Below are 16,995 nucleotides of genomic sequence, written 5' to 3' on the forward strand. Positions count from 1 at the left end.
CATTCTCCACCGTGTGCTTTGTGGCTGCTCAATAGATGATTTTCTGACCTTGTCTGTGATGGAGCGACTGTGTGTATCCCAGCAGGCATTTCTGTTGATTGACTAGGCCCGGCTGGCTGACTTACTGTTTCGGCGTTATCAATGCACGGGCACATGTCGCCTCTCGGCGCTTTTCTCTTTCAGCTCGCTCGCACAAGTGCGCAACCGCATGTTGCACGCAATTTGTTTGGTTGCAGAATTCTACCTGAATGGTGGATGCTTGTGAAAATGTGCAGGTGAGCTGCAAATGTCGGTAGCCTAAAAAAAATTATCCACAGTTAAAGCGCTGTGCTGCAGTTGCTATGGCAACTATGATAGAAATAGACGTGTGTCTGCAAGGGAAAGAAATGCATTGAAGTGTTGTTAAGAAGAGAGAATTTAGCCTTGATTGATGGGTTAAGTGACCCACGGAAGCTTACCGGTAATTGTTTTAATCGCCTGTTTGATTGTTGTATTTGTATGTGGGTGCATGTATCTGGAGCGTCCATATGGAGGATGTAGCAAGTTTTGACAGTGTCAGGCAGCAAGCCCCCCAACCCCCACCACTCCCCAGAGAAACTTAAAAAATAAAAAAAATACAATTTTCCTAACTTAACTCAAAAACAATAGTCAATTATATTTTGTGAAGATAAATGAGCAGATTGTTTTAAAATGTACAGAAAAATATGACTCGAAATATATGCTACTACCAAAAGTGATCAATGAATATTTTCATATGGGCATTCTTTTACTGTTAAAAACAGAAAAAAAAATAATTTATGCCCATTTTAAACTAAAATACAATTCAGATGGCCGTACAATAGATCCATCATGATAATAGCACGGAAAAACATACACGGCAGTCTTACGTTACACTCTATGCAAGACCACAGTATCAATTTTGTTAATTCTTCTCAAGCTGCTGAGTCTCCATGGAAGGGCATTTGATTAAATTTACTGTTTTGAAAAAATTAACAAATAATTAATTGTATTTAGTGAAATATTATTTTCAAATGAATGGTAAAAAATATAATTCTGAATGTAATGAACTCCAGTAAAGTTAAAATCAACTTGGAAATTAATATGACCATTTATAGTGTATCCCCAAATTTTCCTGTTCTCCCCGAGCTGCTATGTCTCCCCGGAAAGGAATTTGACAAATGTTCTTTTTTTTTTAATTAATGAATAAATTAGGCCTGACAATTGGACGAAAAAAAACTCTCTTGCATTATGTATTGAATGCCAGTACAGTTACAATCAATTTATCGATTAATTTGCACGTTCTTACATCAAAATGCAGTAAAAGTTAAGGTCCATTTTAAACAAAAGTGCAATGCAGCTGTCAGAACAATATATCTATGTTCCAGCAGCCATAAAGCCCAGTAACATAAAAAAGGCCACTCTGCAGTCTTACAGATACTCTGCAAATCTATTTTATGTCTGCCATTGTACACTGGTAACTAATTCACTTTCACTGAAGCTGGGACAAGAACAAAGGGGCTGCAGTGTGGGAAAAACATCGTCATCATAGATGAGAACAAGACACCAATATTAGTCCAATGTATATATTTTTCATGGTAGAAATAGGTGAAAATCTGAGCAATAACAAAAGAGGTGGAGGGATGTGATGTGGAAGAGTGGAGAGGGGAGTGCAGGCAAATGTGTGTGTTTTGTGTGCGCGTGTGTCAAGGCGGTCTTTCTGGTGCGAGAAAAAAAAACAGTCTCGGTGGGAAAGGAGCATATGATGAAGGTATGTAAATGCACTTAAGGGACGGAAAGTGGCGTCGGGGGGCTTCGTAAGACCGCACGGAGGCTTCTGTGTTTGATTTTTAGTTGAAGATAGGTGCAGTCACCTCAGCGGTGTGTGAAAAGAGCGAGAGTGGGGGGCGGGGGTGTGTGGACCTCATCACTGACGGGACCCACAGCCACCCTGATTGTGCCCCGCTCTCTTCATTTCTGGAGGTGAGGACAAAAGGGGAATAAACGGGGCAAATCAAGAGAGGCCCGGGATCCGATTGTCGTGACGACCCCCCCACCCTCCCCAGAAATTGGTCGCCGGTGGTCGGGATTTCCTGGACCCAAAACGGCTGAGGGAAAAAGCGGCGTAGCATTTGACTCAAGACTGAGACTGGGATTTCCTGCCACAACAGCGGGATTGTCAAAAGGAGCCTTTCACTCTCAACTGGGCCTCGTATTGGTACGTTTTCAGGTATGTATGTGTTGAAGGTGTTAGCTAACGTGCCCCGACCCACGTTAGCTCCTAAAAAACGCCGAGGTGAGTGATGCTAATTATCTCACATCACGTCTCTTGCTCGTTTTCTACCTATACACGAGCTAAACCAGGTTTTTTTTACAGCTCCGCTGAATTGTGAGGGGCGAAACATCTGCATCTCATCACCCCTTTTTTCTAGCTAAACGCAGCTTTTAGCCTGCCGTGGCTATCGTTGCGTGAACGCTCTCAAATAACGTGCAAGAGCGTAATAAACCTTAATTAGCTGTCTTGCTAGAATGCTAACCACAGCTAGTAGCTTTGCTAGCTCCCAATTGGCAGTAGATATCAGCTAACGCCAACCTTACAAAGCTAAAAAGGCAGCTCGACTAAGCTAATTGGAATGCGTAAAGCCTGCTGTTGGCTATTGCAGCTCCGAAACACCAGCATCATGTTTGGTATAAAAGTGGTGCAACAATATAATTGCGTATGCTGTTGCTGACACGATAGCCATGTCTTGCTGACATTACACAGGCTATTTTGTTTAGTTGGTCGTGCTTAGCGAGCCACTGTGATTAATTAGTTATCAAGATTCAAGGGTGGAGATCAATAGAATCCCTTCAACTGTACGGGGTTTTTCCCCCTCTAAATCAGCCTCCAAGACTCCAGTGGCATGCCTGACAACTGCCTGATACATGCACTTGTGTTTGCTTTGGTGTCACTGCTCATCGCTGGATTATTTGTGTTCACTCATGTGCAATCTATTGTTCAGAAAGTCACAGGCAGTTACATTAATAGTTTAATTACAATGAAATTCTTTCTGGTGTGCTTTACAAAACGCAATTGCCTAAATGTGTTGAAGGGCAATTAACCATTCTGTCGGTTAAGAAAAAGAGACAATGCAAGCTTGACACTCAAGGCAATTATGGGCCCTGACCCCATAAAAAAAGGGTGCAATCCCTCAAATTGTGAGCCTTTGTAATTAAAAGGAGTGTACACACAATAAAGTTTACATTTAGTGCCACTATAATGAGGATTGGCTTCATCAAGTTGTTTCATTCCAGCAGTTGCAATGGTAGTAGTATTTATTACGTGACTATGAATGTTACTTAATTTCCAGAGTTACTTGCTCTCACTGCCCCACTTTTGTGTCCACCAAACCTGTTTATCAGTCAAGAGGGAGCGCTTAGGCATGCCTTCTTTATTTTCCAACAGCTGTAAAAACTGTGTGAAGTCCATAAAGACAACTTGGTTTTCATAAATGTATTGAAAGGCTGAGTACATTTATATTTGTTTGTTTTTTTTTTTCATAAAATATTTACAAAGCCTGTATCTAAGCTTATATTTATAATGCATACACCTGTAGAATGTGTACGCTTAAATAAATTACAATTACAATAGCAATTCCCTGGGAGTAGACAAATAAATACCTACAGTGCCAAGCCCCGCCATACAACCATGGACTAAACAGCCACATTATGATCACTTGCACAATATAACGATATCTACTGCTATGGCTGCATCAAATATTCAGCCTTTTTTTAAAGATATTAATTTTCTGTTTTGGTTGACACTGAAAGAGGGGTATTCATTTAAAAATGTTTCATCATCTGGGGAGCTTTTCCTAATATTTTTGACTCTCAATCGACTAAATGGGGTCAAAATATTAGGTGCAGAGTTCTTCACCACTGCAAACTTCAGCCACAATATTAAACAAATTGGCTAATTAATAATTCTCTGACAGTGTCAATCAAAACTCACGATTATTACTTTTTGTAAAGACGTACCATTTGATGCAGCTCTTGCAATGATCATTGTGCAAGTGGTAATAATGTGCGGCTGGTTGCTGTATGTTTGGGTTATAGTGTACGCTCCAGTTGTGCTTGTATGTGTATTTTTTTCACTCCTAAGCCAAATTGTTGTCATGCTGTTTATAATTTAAAATAAATGTATACACACTGAAAATATCAATACACAGTAGAAGCATGAATTAGTGACGATTTGTCGTCATCACTTAAAATGGTGGTTGGTGACACCTGCTGCAGGCTACGCAAGTGTATAATGTTCGTAGTCTGTCTTGTCTCCATGCATGACTTCGTATGACCACAGCAATAACTCTATGTCGGATATGGATTTGTGTTACATGCTGACTTAAACATTTGTCTTTTGTTGCTACAGGTTTCTACGTGTCTGGCCAGCTGGAAAATGAATTCATCTGCATGGAGTTGCTGAGGGAAAAACGAGAGCTGGAGTTTGAAAGGATTGAACTGGAAGTGGAATAAATGGATTACCTTCCTTTTGGGAAATACGTTGCTCTGGAGTTGGGTAGAATTAAATGATGGCTGACAGACAATAACAAAGGTAAGACGGCTAAATGCTCAAGTACCAGGAGAGCGTCAAGAGGAATCTATGCCCGGAACTAATGAAATAAGAGGGACCAAAGACTGTTCTCGCCCAGATGAATGCATGCAGTGAAAGAGACAAACAAAACAAAAAACAAACATGATATGAAATGAGAATGATCAAGAAAGGCAAGAGCTGAAGTGTCACCCTGCATCCAAGAGTGGATGAGAATATCAATGGAGTTCTGGGAGGCGTGTTGTCAAAGTCTGTTTTCAGACCTTTTTGACGCAAATCCTTCGAAACCTTTTTGGTCCACGTCCTGGCAAAATTACACATTTTAACAGAAGAAAAAGACATCTTGCCAAAATTCTGTCTCAATGGAACAAATATTTTTTGCGCCATTGCAGTTGTGTCTTTCCATAATCGGGCTCCTGAAAGAGCGATGTTTACAGGAGATGTTTTGCTACAGCATCTGCAAGTGAGACTTTTAATGTTGCCTTACATAGTGATGTGTTAGTCATCCAGGATATCATATTCTTGATGCCAAACCGCAGAGGAATGACGACAAGTTTGAAACCCACCGCGATGTCGGCCTTTGTATGTGGAATCAACCATATACCAATGCCACATTGAAGTGAGAACATTTTTACTCTTTGATATGACTTTGATCTGTTGGGTACTTATAGCATTCAGCTATACATTCCCAGGGCTCCAGTGAATTGAAGCAAGCATTTCATTTTTTAAAAAGTTCTGCTGTCTTCTGCATCCATGATTCCCGTTATCAGCCCTTCATTTATACATGGGTGGCATTTCCCACGGACATTAATCGGTGTCGTCTTTCTTTAAGTTGAAAGGGACAAAGATGCAGAATTTTTCCAATAGCCCCACCCCCCATTCTCTGGCCCCTGGCTTTAGCATGAGGGGTGGAGGTGCACCTCCGTATCCCCCCCAAACTGCAGACCCTCAGGTCTCCCCGAGGATGACGGAAGATTATGCGGCAATGCAACAGCAGAGCCTACACAGAGGCCAGCTCCAGTCCAATCAAGCCAGCCACATGCTCGCTTACAATGCTCGAAACAGAGCCATTGTAGAGGCACCGCCCACACAGGGTAACCTTCACAGCGGCAGTAACAACCCTTACAGGAAGGACACAATGGATTATTATTTTTCATTGGGCGGGAAGGACAAAAACAGAAGAGGGGGCCTAGTCTATGGAACAGGATTTGGTTACCCGAATATTGATGGACACATACCTCCCCAGTACAGACATTCTGGTGCAGGATCTGTATTATCATCTGGCATCATGTCACAATATTCAATAGATTATGGGCCCGGCACTGGATCAGGTGGAGGATCTGGAGCTTTCTCTCCTCATCAATACAATATGAGTCAGAACGCTGCATTGCAGGCCTTGCCATCTTCTCAGAGCCGCCAACATGGACAAACATTCTCCCCCGTCCACCATGGGCAGCAGCATCGGAGTTATCCGAGCTCTGGGCATAGAATGACCCCTCAATACCCACAATACTCTCCACAGGCTGGAGCGCCCACAGGGTCATCGGGAATGTATAGCCCACCTCCGCAGAGATATGCTGATGGCACTGCTAGCACGGGTTTTGATCCCAAAGTCAACAGTTCTCACAGTGTCAACTCAAGTGCAAACTCCGCCTCTGGTTTATCTGCTGCTAACAATATGGGGCCCGTCGAGCAGCGCTACCATGCATCAAACTATGCTGGATATATTCCGCAGACGCAAACACTTAACAAGGACGGCACACTGCAGCACTGCAACACACAGCACAATTTAGGTGTGGGCTATGACAACCCTCTTAAGATGCAGCACCAGGGCCCAACCCGCGGCTCTGTATATGCTAAACATCCCCAGGCCTCCACGCCCAGTATACCTCCTGCAACATCTCAAGAACTCGCCAAATCCCCGTTGCATCCTCAACAAAGTCAGATGAACCAAAACCTCAGCCCAATTTCCAACCCGTCCCCAGCTGCCTCTGCAGTACATTCCCCCAGCTGTAGCTCCACCCCTTCCCCTTTGATGGGTGTTTCAGAAACCTACGTGAACCCCTCTGTTCCTTCCCACCCGTCATCTACTGTCCATAGCAGCAGTCACGGTCATAGATTAATACAGGCTGCGTCACAGTTAAGTCCAACACCCAACTCAAACAGTAGCATCAGTAGTTGTGGTAGCAGCGGCAGTCACAAAGGTCATAACATCAGTACTGCTAGAGTAAACAGTGTGCCACCAACAAGCTGCAACAAAACTGGTCTAGGTTCAGGGCTCGTGCCCCGAGAGGAAGGTCCCTCTCCCTCCGTTTATTCATCTCCCCCAGTTGGGAAAATGCAGGATACTGGAGTAAATAGTCTTAATGCCTTGAGCTCCCAGGTCGCAAATTTACCGAACACCATTCAACACATGCTCCGCACCGACAATGTGCTCTCACAGAAGAAGGGCAAAGATGGTGGGCAGGTGCAACAAGCAACACACGGTGTTCCGCCATTGCCACCGAGGAGTAGAAATGCAAGTGCAGCCTCAAGCACCGGCACAGTTAAAGATGGAACTGTTGTAGGACTTGCCGAAGGTCCCTGTTTAGAAAGTGTTGCCGATGAAGACTCCTCCTATGTGTCCGCAGAGACCAAGATAGAGCAAGAGGATCACTTGATAGAGGGCGGGCATACGAGAATGAGGCAGACGAGTGGTGCAAGCAGTGCATCTGAACCAATTTTTTATCATCCTCCTCACAGTCAAACCCAGCCACAACCTGGACAAGCATTAAATGCCAAAACCTTCACTTACAAGTCACCACCAAAAGTAATAGTCTCAAAAGGAAATGTTTGCCCCGCTTCTGCGTTAGCATCTCCATCTGAGTGTCACTCGTCAGATGCTGACCCAAATTCACATTCAAAACCTCCTGTTTCCTCATCCACCTCCTGTATTATTACTCCCCCCCAACCAAACCGTGTCTCACATCCTAGTTTACTAAATAATAACTCAAAAGGCAGCCATAAAAAGACTGCAGAAATAATCAAAAACGAACAGATCAAAATCGAAAATGAAGATGGGGTTGAGAAAATGGAGAAAGGCAATAGCCAAATACTTCGAGATGGAGAAATCAGCACAAAGCACGGACAGGACAAAGAAAACATGTTGCATACTGCTTCCGCAGCACATGACGAGAGTGATCAAAAACCCATTTCTGAGGAGCAGCTAAGTGTTGGCGTGATCGTTTCGGCTCGTTCCGAGGGAAGTCAGGTAGAAAAGAGCAAGCAACCCCAAGACCTCTGTTTGAAGGAGAAACCCTCACAATCCTATTTGAAAGAGTCGTCGAGTAATAACGGAGAGGAAGGTATCGACCTAAGTAGATATTCATCTCAGCACCCAAAATCAAATATGGAGCAGGCCCACAATCTCAACCAATTTGGATCACATAAGTATGGCTTTGGAGACTCATCGTATGGCTCTGATTTGTCCCTGGTGAAGAAAGGAAGGACGAGGCCAGCAGGTGTGATGGAATCAAGTTCCAGAAACTATCCGCAAACGCATTCCGGTTATGGTCCCGAGCATTCAAAGGAACTGAGTTCTCTCGCCGAGTCATTCGGAAAGAGAGGCCAAGCCATCGGACCAAAAGGGCAAGAGGACATTTCTCAAATCCAACAATTCCCGAGCCTTTTACAAGAGGTTCTTCAGGGCTATAATTTAGATAGACGTTATGGAAGACCAGAACAGGCATTTCCTGCACATCTCCAAGTTCAACAACCATTTCAAACAAGATACGCTTATGGTATGACCGAAAACATGAGGATGATGGAAGGTGGAGCCAGTGACAATTTGGCCCTAATGGGCACTGCTGGAAAGCCCCAACATCCCAATCATCGACTTGGAAGTAAAAACAATTTTGCCACAGGTCTTCAATCCTCCATTAAGATGGACGTTTCCAATCCCAAGCTTTTGCAAAATACTGCCAAAAAAGAAGCAGATTTCTCTGAGGATCATTTACCAGCAGCCTCAGACGCACAGCCAATCCAACCGAAACACATCAATTTAGCCGACTATTCTCTTCCACAAAGAAAAACATTGCCCAGTAAGTCCACTTCATCATCTGCTGTACAGGAGCTGCTTTTGCAAGAGCCCGAGCCACTGAAAGGGTGCACCGTTCAAGGAGAATCTCAGAAATCTGAACGTCGCTCTGTCATCTGTGATGTGTCACCAAATACACGGAGCACACCAGAGAAGGACAGGGACAGTAACAGAGAGCGAGAGAAGAATCAGAACGCGGCCTCTGTCATTCAGCAGCCGTTTTCCTCCCCAGCATCAGCCAATGATATGAGTAAAAAGGACCTTTTAGAGAAAAAAGTGGTCAAAATTGAAACGGTATCCAAAGAGATCGGCCCAAATCCCGATTTTCATGGCAGCGGTGGAACTCATGACAGTGATATGGAATATTCTTCAAAATCGACACATTCATCCATTGTGCTAAACGCTGACCCCTACAGACACCTGCCGCCCCAATCTCTGAGCGCAAATCCTTTATCATCACCATCAAGACATCAGTCGTATCTTCATGGTGCGGATTTAGCAACAAGCAATGCCAACAGTTTCCCAGGCTATCGCTTTGGAGACACCAGAGAAAGCAATGTGCCTCACGGCCACTCTCATTTTCCTTCCCACCATCCATACCACAATTTATCGCCGCCGGCTCAAATTACAAACAAGCTTCAAATGTATCCTCACCCTCGCGGGCCTTTCCAGCATTCTCATGAAATAAACGATTGGGTGAAAGCAATGAACAGGTCCGCCAAGGATATGATGATGATTCCAGTTTCTTCCCCAGGAAGGCATAAAGTTAGCCACCCAGAGCACAGACAGAGGATGATCCCTCAAGCAGACATTCACAGTGATCAACATGCAAGCAAAACACTGCTGCATCACCAAGGCGGATATTATGACATGAAAATGTGGGAGTCGACACCCCCGGGCAGAGATGGCGTTAGAATAGTTGATGCCGATTCTTGCTACAGGACACAGGCACTTCCGCCGCCGTCATCTGTTCCTGCAGTTTCACAGGTTCCACCGAAGGCTCATGGCCCGAACACAACTGAACTTGAGGAAACCAAACGTCCCTGCTTTCCTCCTTCGTGCAACTCTACTAAACCTCAGACTGACGTAACTCCTGCTCAACCACAGGTGCAGCGTCAAACTAAGTCTGGTGGTCCTGGAGAGACAAATCCTCTTATATTGAGAAGGAGAGTGCGTTCTTTTATCTCTCCTATTCCTGCCAAACGACTAATGCAGGATGCGTCTCAGCAGAGGGCTGCCGCAAATTCACACCCTACTGGAGCGCACTCGGAGTCAAACCATCGCAATGAAGACGAATCGTCATCTTCTGATATTCCACATCTCTCTTCCCCTTTGCCTGGCGATAATATCTTTCCCAAATCTCTCTCTCCATTAAGTGGAAGTACAAAGGCCTTGCCTCCAAAGAAAGGACGCGGTTTGAAACTGGAGGCAATTGTTCAGAAAATATCACCAAGTGTTGGAAAGCCTCCAGGCATCGGTGATGATGGAACAAATCATTACCCGGGCTTTACTAATGCCACAATGCCACCGTTTAGTGCGTCACAGGACCAAGACATGACCCATTTTCCCAGAGTTGCCGGAGGGGATGATGGTTACATTGACGACACTCACTCGTTAAATGACATGATGTCCTTCAGAGGTGTAGATGAGACTGGCCCGTTGCCACTGTCTGGCTACCCGTGTGATCCACAAACCCGCAAGCAAAAAGATTTTGACTTTGGCTTAGGAGGTGCTGTGGTATCAGCATCCGGTGACAAGGAAGACTTTGCACTGCTCGGGCCTTTACCCCCTCCTCCACCCCTCCCTCGCCCGGTTCAGGGTTCTCCTCCTCCATCTTCATCTGCCCTGTCAGACATTCAGCATTTCACCAATACTTACCAGCAGCTTGAGACAAGAAGAGGAGAGCAGTCCGCTGCCAACCTTCTTCGACAGAAACTTCAAGAATCTGGCATGGGATTTGATGACTATGCTGGTAGTGACTACTACGGCGCGACCTCACCACATCATAGCCAGTCTCAAGGACATGTTCTGAGCAGACATCAAATGTCCTCTCCTCGGCCAAATCTGTCCATACAAGATTGTAAGGCTTCAGATAGCGCTGTGCCTAAAGGCTATTTTCCATCTGGCAAGAAGAAGGGCAGACCCGTTGGAAGTGTGAATAAACAAAAGCGTCTCCCAACCCAAGCCCAAACACCGATCCAGTCTCAAGTCCCAGCTCAAACCATGAATCAGAATTCTTCTCAACCGCCACCAACTCCCGTTTCAGCCGCCCTTATAGTACCGGACATAGTTCAAACTGCAACCAGCACAGCCACCTGCATCTTGGAAAACAAAAGCACTCCTCCTCTGACGCCGCCCACTTTAACCCAGATGGTAAAAGTGGATGTTGAGAATCAATTGAGTCAGCCTGAGATTGAAGTGAAACCTGCGAGACGGCGGCGCAAAGGTTTGAAAGATGAAGGCGGCTCGCCGGAAAGAAGAGGCCGTCAAAGAATAAGGAGAGCAGGGGCACCGTCATCACAATCAGCGGCTAAAGATAACCCAGAAATGCTGCTGGGGGCAAAAGGAGCCAACAGCATCAATAGAGCATTCCTGGATCCAAATCTCAAAGGCCTGTTTGTGCCACACATTCACGTGGAGAACAAAATACCCGAGATTGGGTCGGTGTGCACCATTGTAAATGCTGAGGACGACAAGTTAAAAGGCGAGCGTAGTGCAAATGGAGGGAAAACGGGTGTCGGCGCTATTGATTCTCTACCACCCTCAACTCTTTACTCACAGTCATCAAAGAGAGAATCAGAGCTGAGGGAGACGGACCAGGTGGAGACGACACTTCAGTCGGGAAAAGCGCTTCCTTCTTCTGACTACGTTGTTTCCGGACCTGCTGTTACAGAAACTAAACACTCTGGGCGTCAGCTGTGCTGTCTGTGTCAAAAATGGGCCAATTACAAGCACCTCGGAGATCTTTATGGGCCATACTATCCTGCAGAATATGCTGCCAAGCTCCCCAAAAACCAGCCCCAGCTTCGACAATGTCACACCACCACAGGTGCAACCAAAACGGCACCAAACCCACAAATCGGCTCAAACGCTTTGGACACTTTGCAGAACTTGCAAAAACAACATGTTCCGTTCTCCAGACCCGTGGCTACAAGTAACTGCACCGTAAACTTGGATTTAAATCTTAAATCTCTTTCCGCCGCAGTAAGTGCTCCTCCCTTAACTTTTAGAGAGGATGTGATTGGCGAGTCCAGCGCCATTGCCTCTTCTTATACCGCCAATAAAACGCCATCTTTATCCTGGGACGTGAACTTTGATATCATACCTATTCCAGAGCTAAAAAGAGAGCCGGACTTTGACACGTCGCAGCAGCAGCAGCAGCAGCTGCAGCTGCCAAAACAGCCACAGGAGCAGCCAGCAGAGGAAGCCCAGCAACGACCGCAACACCGAAAGCTGACCTCACATCCACGCTTTAAACGGAGGCACAAATCGAGCGAGGACTCCCCCAGAATGGTGCCGTCCAACAGTAAGGCCTCTCTGCCCTTTCAACCTCCGCCGCCGGCTTTGGACTCCCTGGGACCGTTGGCGCAACTTGCCCAGTTGCCTCAGATGCCCATGGACCCAGAGGAGTTGTGGGTTCATGAAGGATGCATCGTGTGGACCAGTGGAGTATATCTTGTCAATGGGAGGCTGTACGGCCTGCAGGAGGCACTAGATGGTGCCAGAGAAACAGTAAGTAGATCTGTGTCATCTGTTGCAATTTTTCTTTTCAAGTGAAAGTCCCAGTGAATTATTATTATTATTATTATTATCTTTTTTTTTTTTTTGTATCCGTTTCAAAGGGAGCTGCTGATTTAAGTGGCTCCTGTGTCATGTCCTGATTGCTCATGTACATTTCTGTTCTTTGTGTCCTAGAGCTGTTCATACTGTGAGATGGTTGGCTCCACCCTGGGCTCTTTTCAAGGGAAAGTCCCAGTGAATTATTATTATTATTATTATTATCTTTTTTTTTTTTTGTATCCGTTTCAAAGGGAGCTGCTGATTTAAGTGGCTCCTGTGTCATGTCCTGATTGCTCATGTACATTTCTGTTCTTTGTGTCCTAGAGCTGTTCATACTGTGAGATGGTTGGCTCCACCCTGGGCTGCTACAGTAAAGGCTGTATCCGTCGATATCACTATCTTTGTGCCATTGAAACAGGTGAGCCAAAGGCTTACAAATACATTTTCTGAATGGTTATAATGTATCAGCGGTTCTTTTTGGTAACGTTGTCACTTTCCAGAATAATACCTGGTATTCTTAATAGATGGGTTTTGGAAGGCCGACCTGTTATTTATTCACCCCCTCTCCCTTCCAGATTGTTCTCTCAATGAAGATAACTTCTCATTGCGGTGTCCAAAGCACAAGGTAAAGTAGCAAGGTCAATTTTCATATTTCTCAGACAAGCCCTATGCAGTATGGACAGGATTTTATATCAGAATTTGTAAGTCCCGATCATGATATATGCCCCAATATTGTATTTTTACATAAAATGACACGAAATTAATAGAAATATTCTCATCTTTTCTCTATGTATTTATATAACCCTATTTAAATAGAAAATACAATCAGTAAAAGGTAAATCACAGATTAAAGTACAAATATGCAGTGCACAATCGCCATTCCAAATATTTGCAAGCAGAACCAACGCAGTTGTGCAAAGAATTGAAATAAATACAGTTAAGTACTTCAAATATTGTTCAAATACTGTTTCACCAGTAATGCTAATAGAAGAACTTTTTCAGAGGTAGAGTGCTCTGATATGAAATGCAAGCTTTTCAATAGCTTTTTCACTTTTTGGTCAAGGGATAAAAAGCTGGTCAACTCTTTCAGGCTTGAGACGAGGGACTGTTTAAAGTAAAATAATGTAAACACCATAGTGTTATGACACAGAATAGGTTTTTATATCATACATCATTATTTCATACTATCGCTTATTGACCCGTTTGGTCAACCGTTCCCTCTGCAGGTAACCCAGAACTTCCGGCCCGCCAAATCCATGTACCTGGAGCAGTCTGAGAGAGGGTGAGACTTATTCCGTCTGGAAGCGGTAAATTTACTCATGTTTCATTTTTTATCTTATCCAGTCGAAACGGGGACTCTGGTCGAAACCATTTGATGATTTTCTCCGTTTTTCCCTCTTATTTAGTTTCTTTTCACATGTAGAATGAAATGAAAGCAAACCATAAATACCTTGAAATAAATGGCGCTCTGCCATCGGTCAGCAACAGGCACAAAAATCCATCCAACCAGTTTCTGCACTGCTTGGCCTCATTTGGGTAGCTGTGAGCTGAAATCTACAGTTACACCTCGGACTGGTCTTCAGACACAGCCCTGAACCTCAGACGCTTTAAACACCTGCCCATCGGGGTCGTGGTTTGTACTGCTTCTGTCTTTGGGTTCTACTTGGGTTCGATTCCCGTTCAGTGCCTTCATACCCGGCCACCACCGGTCCCAAAACGAGGAATAAAATAGATAGGCTGTGTCAGGAAGGGAAGAAAACAGTCAAAGGTCAGCAAACAATATGCGCAGGATGTCTTCAGCAAAATCTTTTCATTTTGAGCCGGACCACCTCGTAGAGCAGTTTGATGAATACGGTCTCAAGGTTGCCGGTCTCAACGGCGTCGGTGCGAGGCTATGAATAACGGTTGCCGAGGCAGCCGGCACCCCACCGCTGTTCTCTTTGTCTCGTTTTTATCCACGCCTGATCCAGGGCCATAACTAGTTCATCAAGGTACGACCGTTTTGTTTTTTTTTTTTTTTTTTGTGGGGGGGGGGGGGGGTTGTTGCAGATTGTCACTCATTTTGTATTTGCCTGCAACGCATTCCCAAAAAGCTGCGACACAGGCATGTTTACCACCAGTGTTACATCACCTTACTTCTCAAATCACCTCAGTGTTTGCAAACTGATTAGCGAATTGTTGACATTTTCTCAGTGGAATTCTTTCTTAGTCTTCCTTGAAGTGCAACTTCAGTCGCTCAACAGACCGAGGTCTCAGTTGTTGGGTTTTGCTCTTCATAACATTTTCAGGTCGCATTGACACTCTATGACTACGCAGCCACTCTGTTTTAACGCGCGCAGAATACGGCTGGGCATTGTGTTCAATAGATTGAAATTGTAAATCAGCATATTCTGTTTTTATACACACTCATGTTCATTGGAATTGGGGTTTGTAGGACCATGAATGCACAGTGTGAGATGTTTGTATCTCAATGTGTTTTCTCTTTGTGCGCAGGTTTGGACAAGAGGTCGGCTCTGAGATGCGACTCGGCGTGAAGACGACTTGCGCAGGGCCGGGCACCAAAAGGGAATGTACAATTTCACCAGGAATCTGAATCATTTCCATTCAAGACATTACAGAAAAGAGGCCGCTATTATTGCTCTTTGACTTCAAAGCAGAAAAAGACCCAAACACGCAGATTAGACGAACAAAGCGGAAGGAAAAAGACCTTAAAAAGAAAACACGGAGATCGAAGTGGAATCGAGTGACAGGGGAACAAAGGAACGTTTCAGTCAAGAACAAAAGAAGCAAATTTCTTCTCTGGGCTCACTTTGGTTTTCTTGAAACACCCCCCTAAGTGTTCAATTCTTGCTCATCATCACCTATTTTAACATGTACCTTTTTTTTAGTCTGGATATTCTTTTGATTGTTTTAAAGGAGGCCTGTTGGGAGAAAACAGGATGTCAACCTGAGAAAAGAGTGATTGGGAGGTTCTCTCGCAAATAGTATTTTATCTCATGATATCAAAATGAAGTCATATTTTAGCCCTCATTATTATTTTTGTATCCTCATCAGTATTTACCCGTAATGATAAAATGGATGTATTTCACTTTATATTTCGTCAAAACGTTAATTGTCTGCATTTTTCCCCTCCCTTCTTTCTTTCGTTCCTGGAGAGAGAGAGAGGAGCCAAATTGATGTCCTGGAATGTCAGGGTCAAGTTTGCCACAAAGACATTTATTGCCTTGGAGAACGGACATTTGTTGCCTTTCAATGGAGTGTAAGTGTGTGCGTGTGAGTGTGAGCGAATGGGTAAGAGAAAGAAAGTGCTATACCATTCTGGTCCTTTTTGAAAAGTGTTCTTATTTTTCATCATGAGCTTTTTACGGTACAGCGAGTATTCCTGAAAAATCAGATGGACACAGTCTTATTTTTGGAGCATAAATGTTCCTCACGTGCGCGGAGAAGGTAAAGCGATGGACCAACGTCCAGGCTATCTTTGACCATGCGGAGCGGACTAAGATCGAAGATGAAGGACATTGAGCGGTGCCCAGCATTGCGCAAGCGCATGGTGGGCACTACGTAGGAATTGTGACGAGCGGGCGTCAGTCACGCCTTCGGTAACACTTTGGGGAATAAGACAACACGAATATTGAGGATGTTGTGGACGGCTGCGATTGGCCACTTGGCCGCACAGGCCAACGGGGACCAAGCTTCACTAAGTAGTTTTTCCAGCGCTGGCACAGCGGGAGATCCAAAATCCATTCAAAAGAGACATTGCCATCCGATTTCAAACTGTAAGTTGTACATGGTGTTGTCTTGATCATTTTTTATTGTTATTCTTGTACGAGGAAAAAAAAAAAGAATCAAGCTAGAAGACAGCAGTAACACTATCAGAACCATGTTGTATCACAAAAGTTGTCAATATGTATATGAATTATGAATACACTTGTTAAATGCTTCAACTATGCTCTTTTTTTCCTGGAACATATTTTATTCTATTCTGGGTAAATATCCGCGCACAATCGATCAAGTGTTATTTTTTAAATACTTTGAAAGGGGTGGCAGAATCTCTGGATGTGCTGAGCTTCTGCTTCCGCGCCAGTGTTGTATTGCGCCCAACAATGCCCGCCGCTCTTTGTGGATGTGTCTTAACTTGCCATCGCTTTGTTCATCAGAACAGAAAATAGTTGTCACTGACTGAACAGCGCCTCTGCAGGTTGCAGCCGAGTAGTGCACGGCTCTTTGCTTCAAAACCCGACAAATCCACAGGTAACTGCACAGAATTACGAATGATTAAGAAACCAATAAATAGATGATACCACCCCTGATAAAATGATCACTTTGCTTTTTTTTTTTTCCTTGTAGCTTAATCTCATGTTCACGTTCACTCTTGGCAGCTTTAGCTCAGGCCTTTTTCACCACACTGTGCTATGACATGCATATTTTTCTTTATTTGCAGCTAGAGCTTCTGGAACTTGAAGAAAAGGAGCCTAAATAGTTGAGTTCAATATAATTCTAAAAAAAAAAAAAAAAAAAAAAAAACAAATGAAAAGCCCTCCCCACACATTTAGCC

At 44.3% G+C, this 16,995-nt stretch overlaps 1 protein-coding gene across 5 annotated transcripts; it reads left to right on the forward strand.

Moving 5' to 3' along the window:
* The first annotated feature begins 1,244 nt into the window (after positions 1 to 1,244).
* Positions 1,245 to 16,384, forward strand: tcf20 (transcription factor 20). Of its 5 annotated transcripts, XM_019870954.1 has the most exons (7): positions 1,246 to 1,980; positions 2,064 to 2,227; positions 4,406 to 12,392; positions 12,765 to 12,858; positions 13,016 to 13,065; positions 13,667 to 13,722; positions 14,934 to 16,384. In XM_019870954.1, exons 3-7 carry the CDS (start codon positions 5,433 to 5,435, stop codon positions 15,031 to 15,033), a joined length of 7,260 nt encoding a protein of 2,419 aa, XP_019726513.1. In that variant the 5' UTR covers positions 1,246 to 1,980; positions 2,064 to 2,227; positions 4,406 to 5,432; the 3' UTR covers positions 15,034 to 16,384. The 5 variants fall into 5 exon arrangements, with proteins under 5 accessions (XP_019726516.1, XP_019726513.1, XP_019726514.1 ...); XM_019870957.1 differs by having other exon boundaries at positions 1,245 to 2,227; positions 13,667 to 13,747; XM_019870955.1 differs by having other exon boundaries at positions 1,246 to 2,293.
* The last annotated feature ends 611 nt before the right edge of the window (positions 16,385 to 16,995 follow it).

This window comes from Hippocampus comes, unplaced genomic scaffold (genome assembly GCF_001891065.2).
Source record: "Hippocampus comes isolate QL1 unplaced genomic scaffold, H_comes_QL1_v1.1 scaffold343, whole genome shotgun sequence".
NCBI classification, from domain to species: Eukaryota; Metazoa; Chordata; class Actinopteri; order Syngnathiformes; family Syngnathidae; genus Hippocampus; species Hippocampus comes.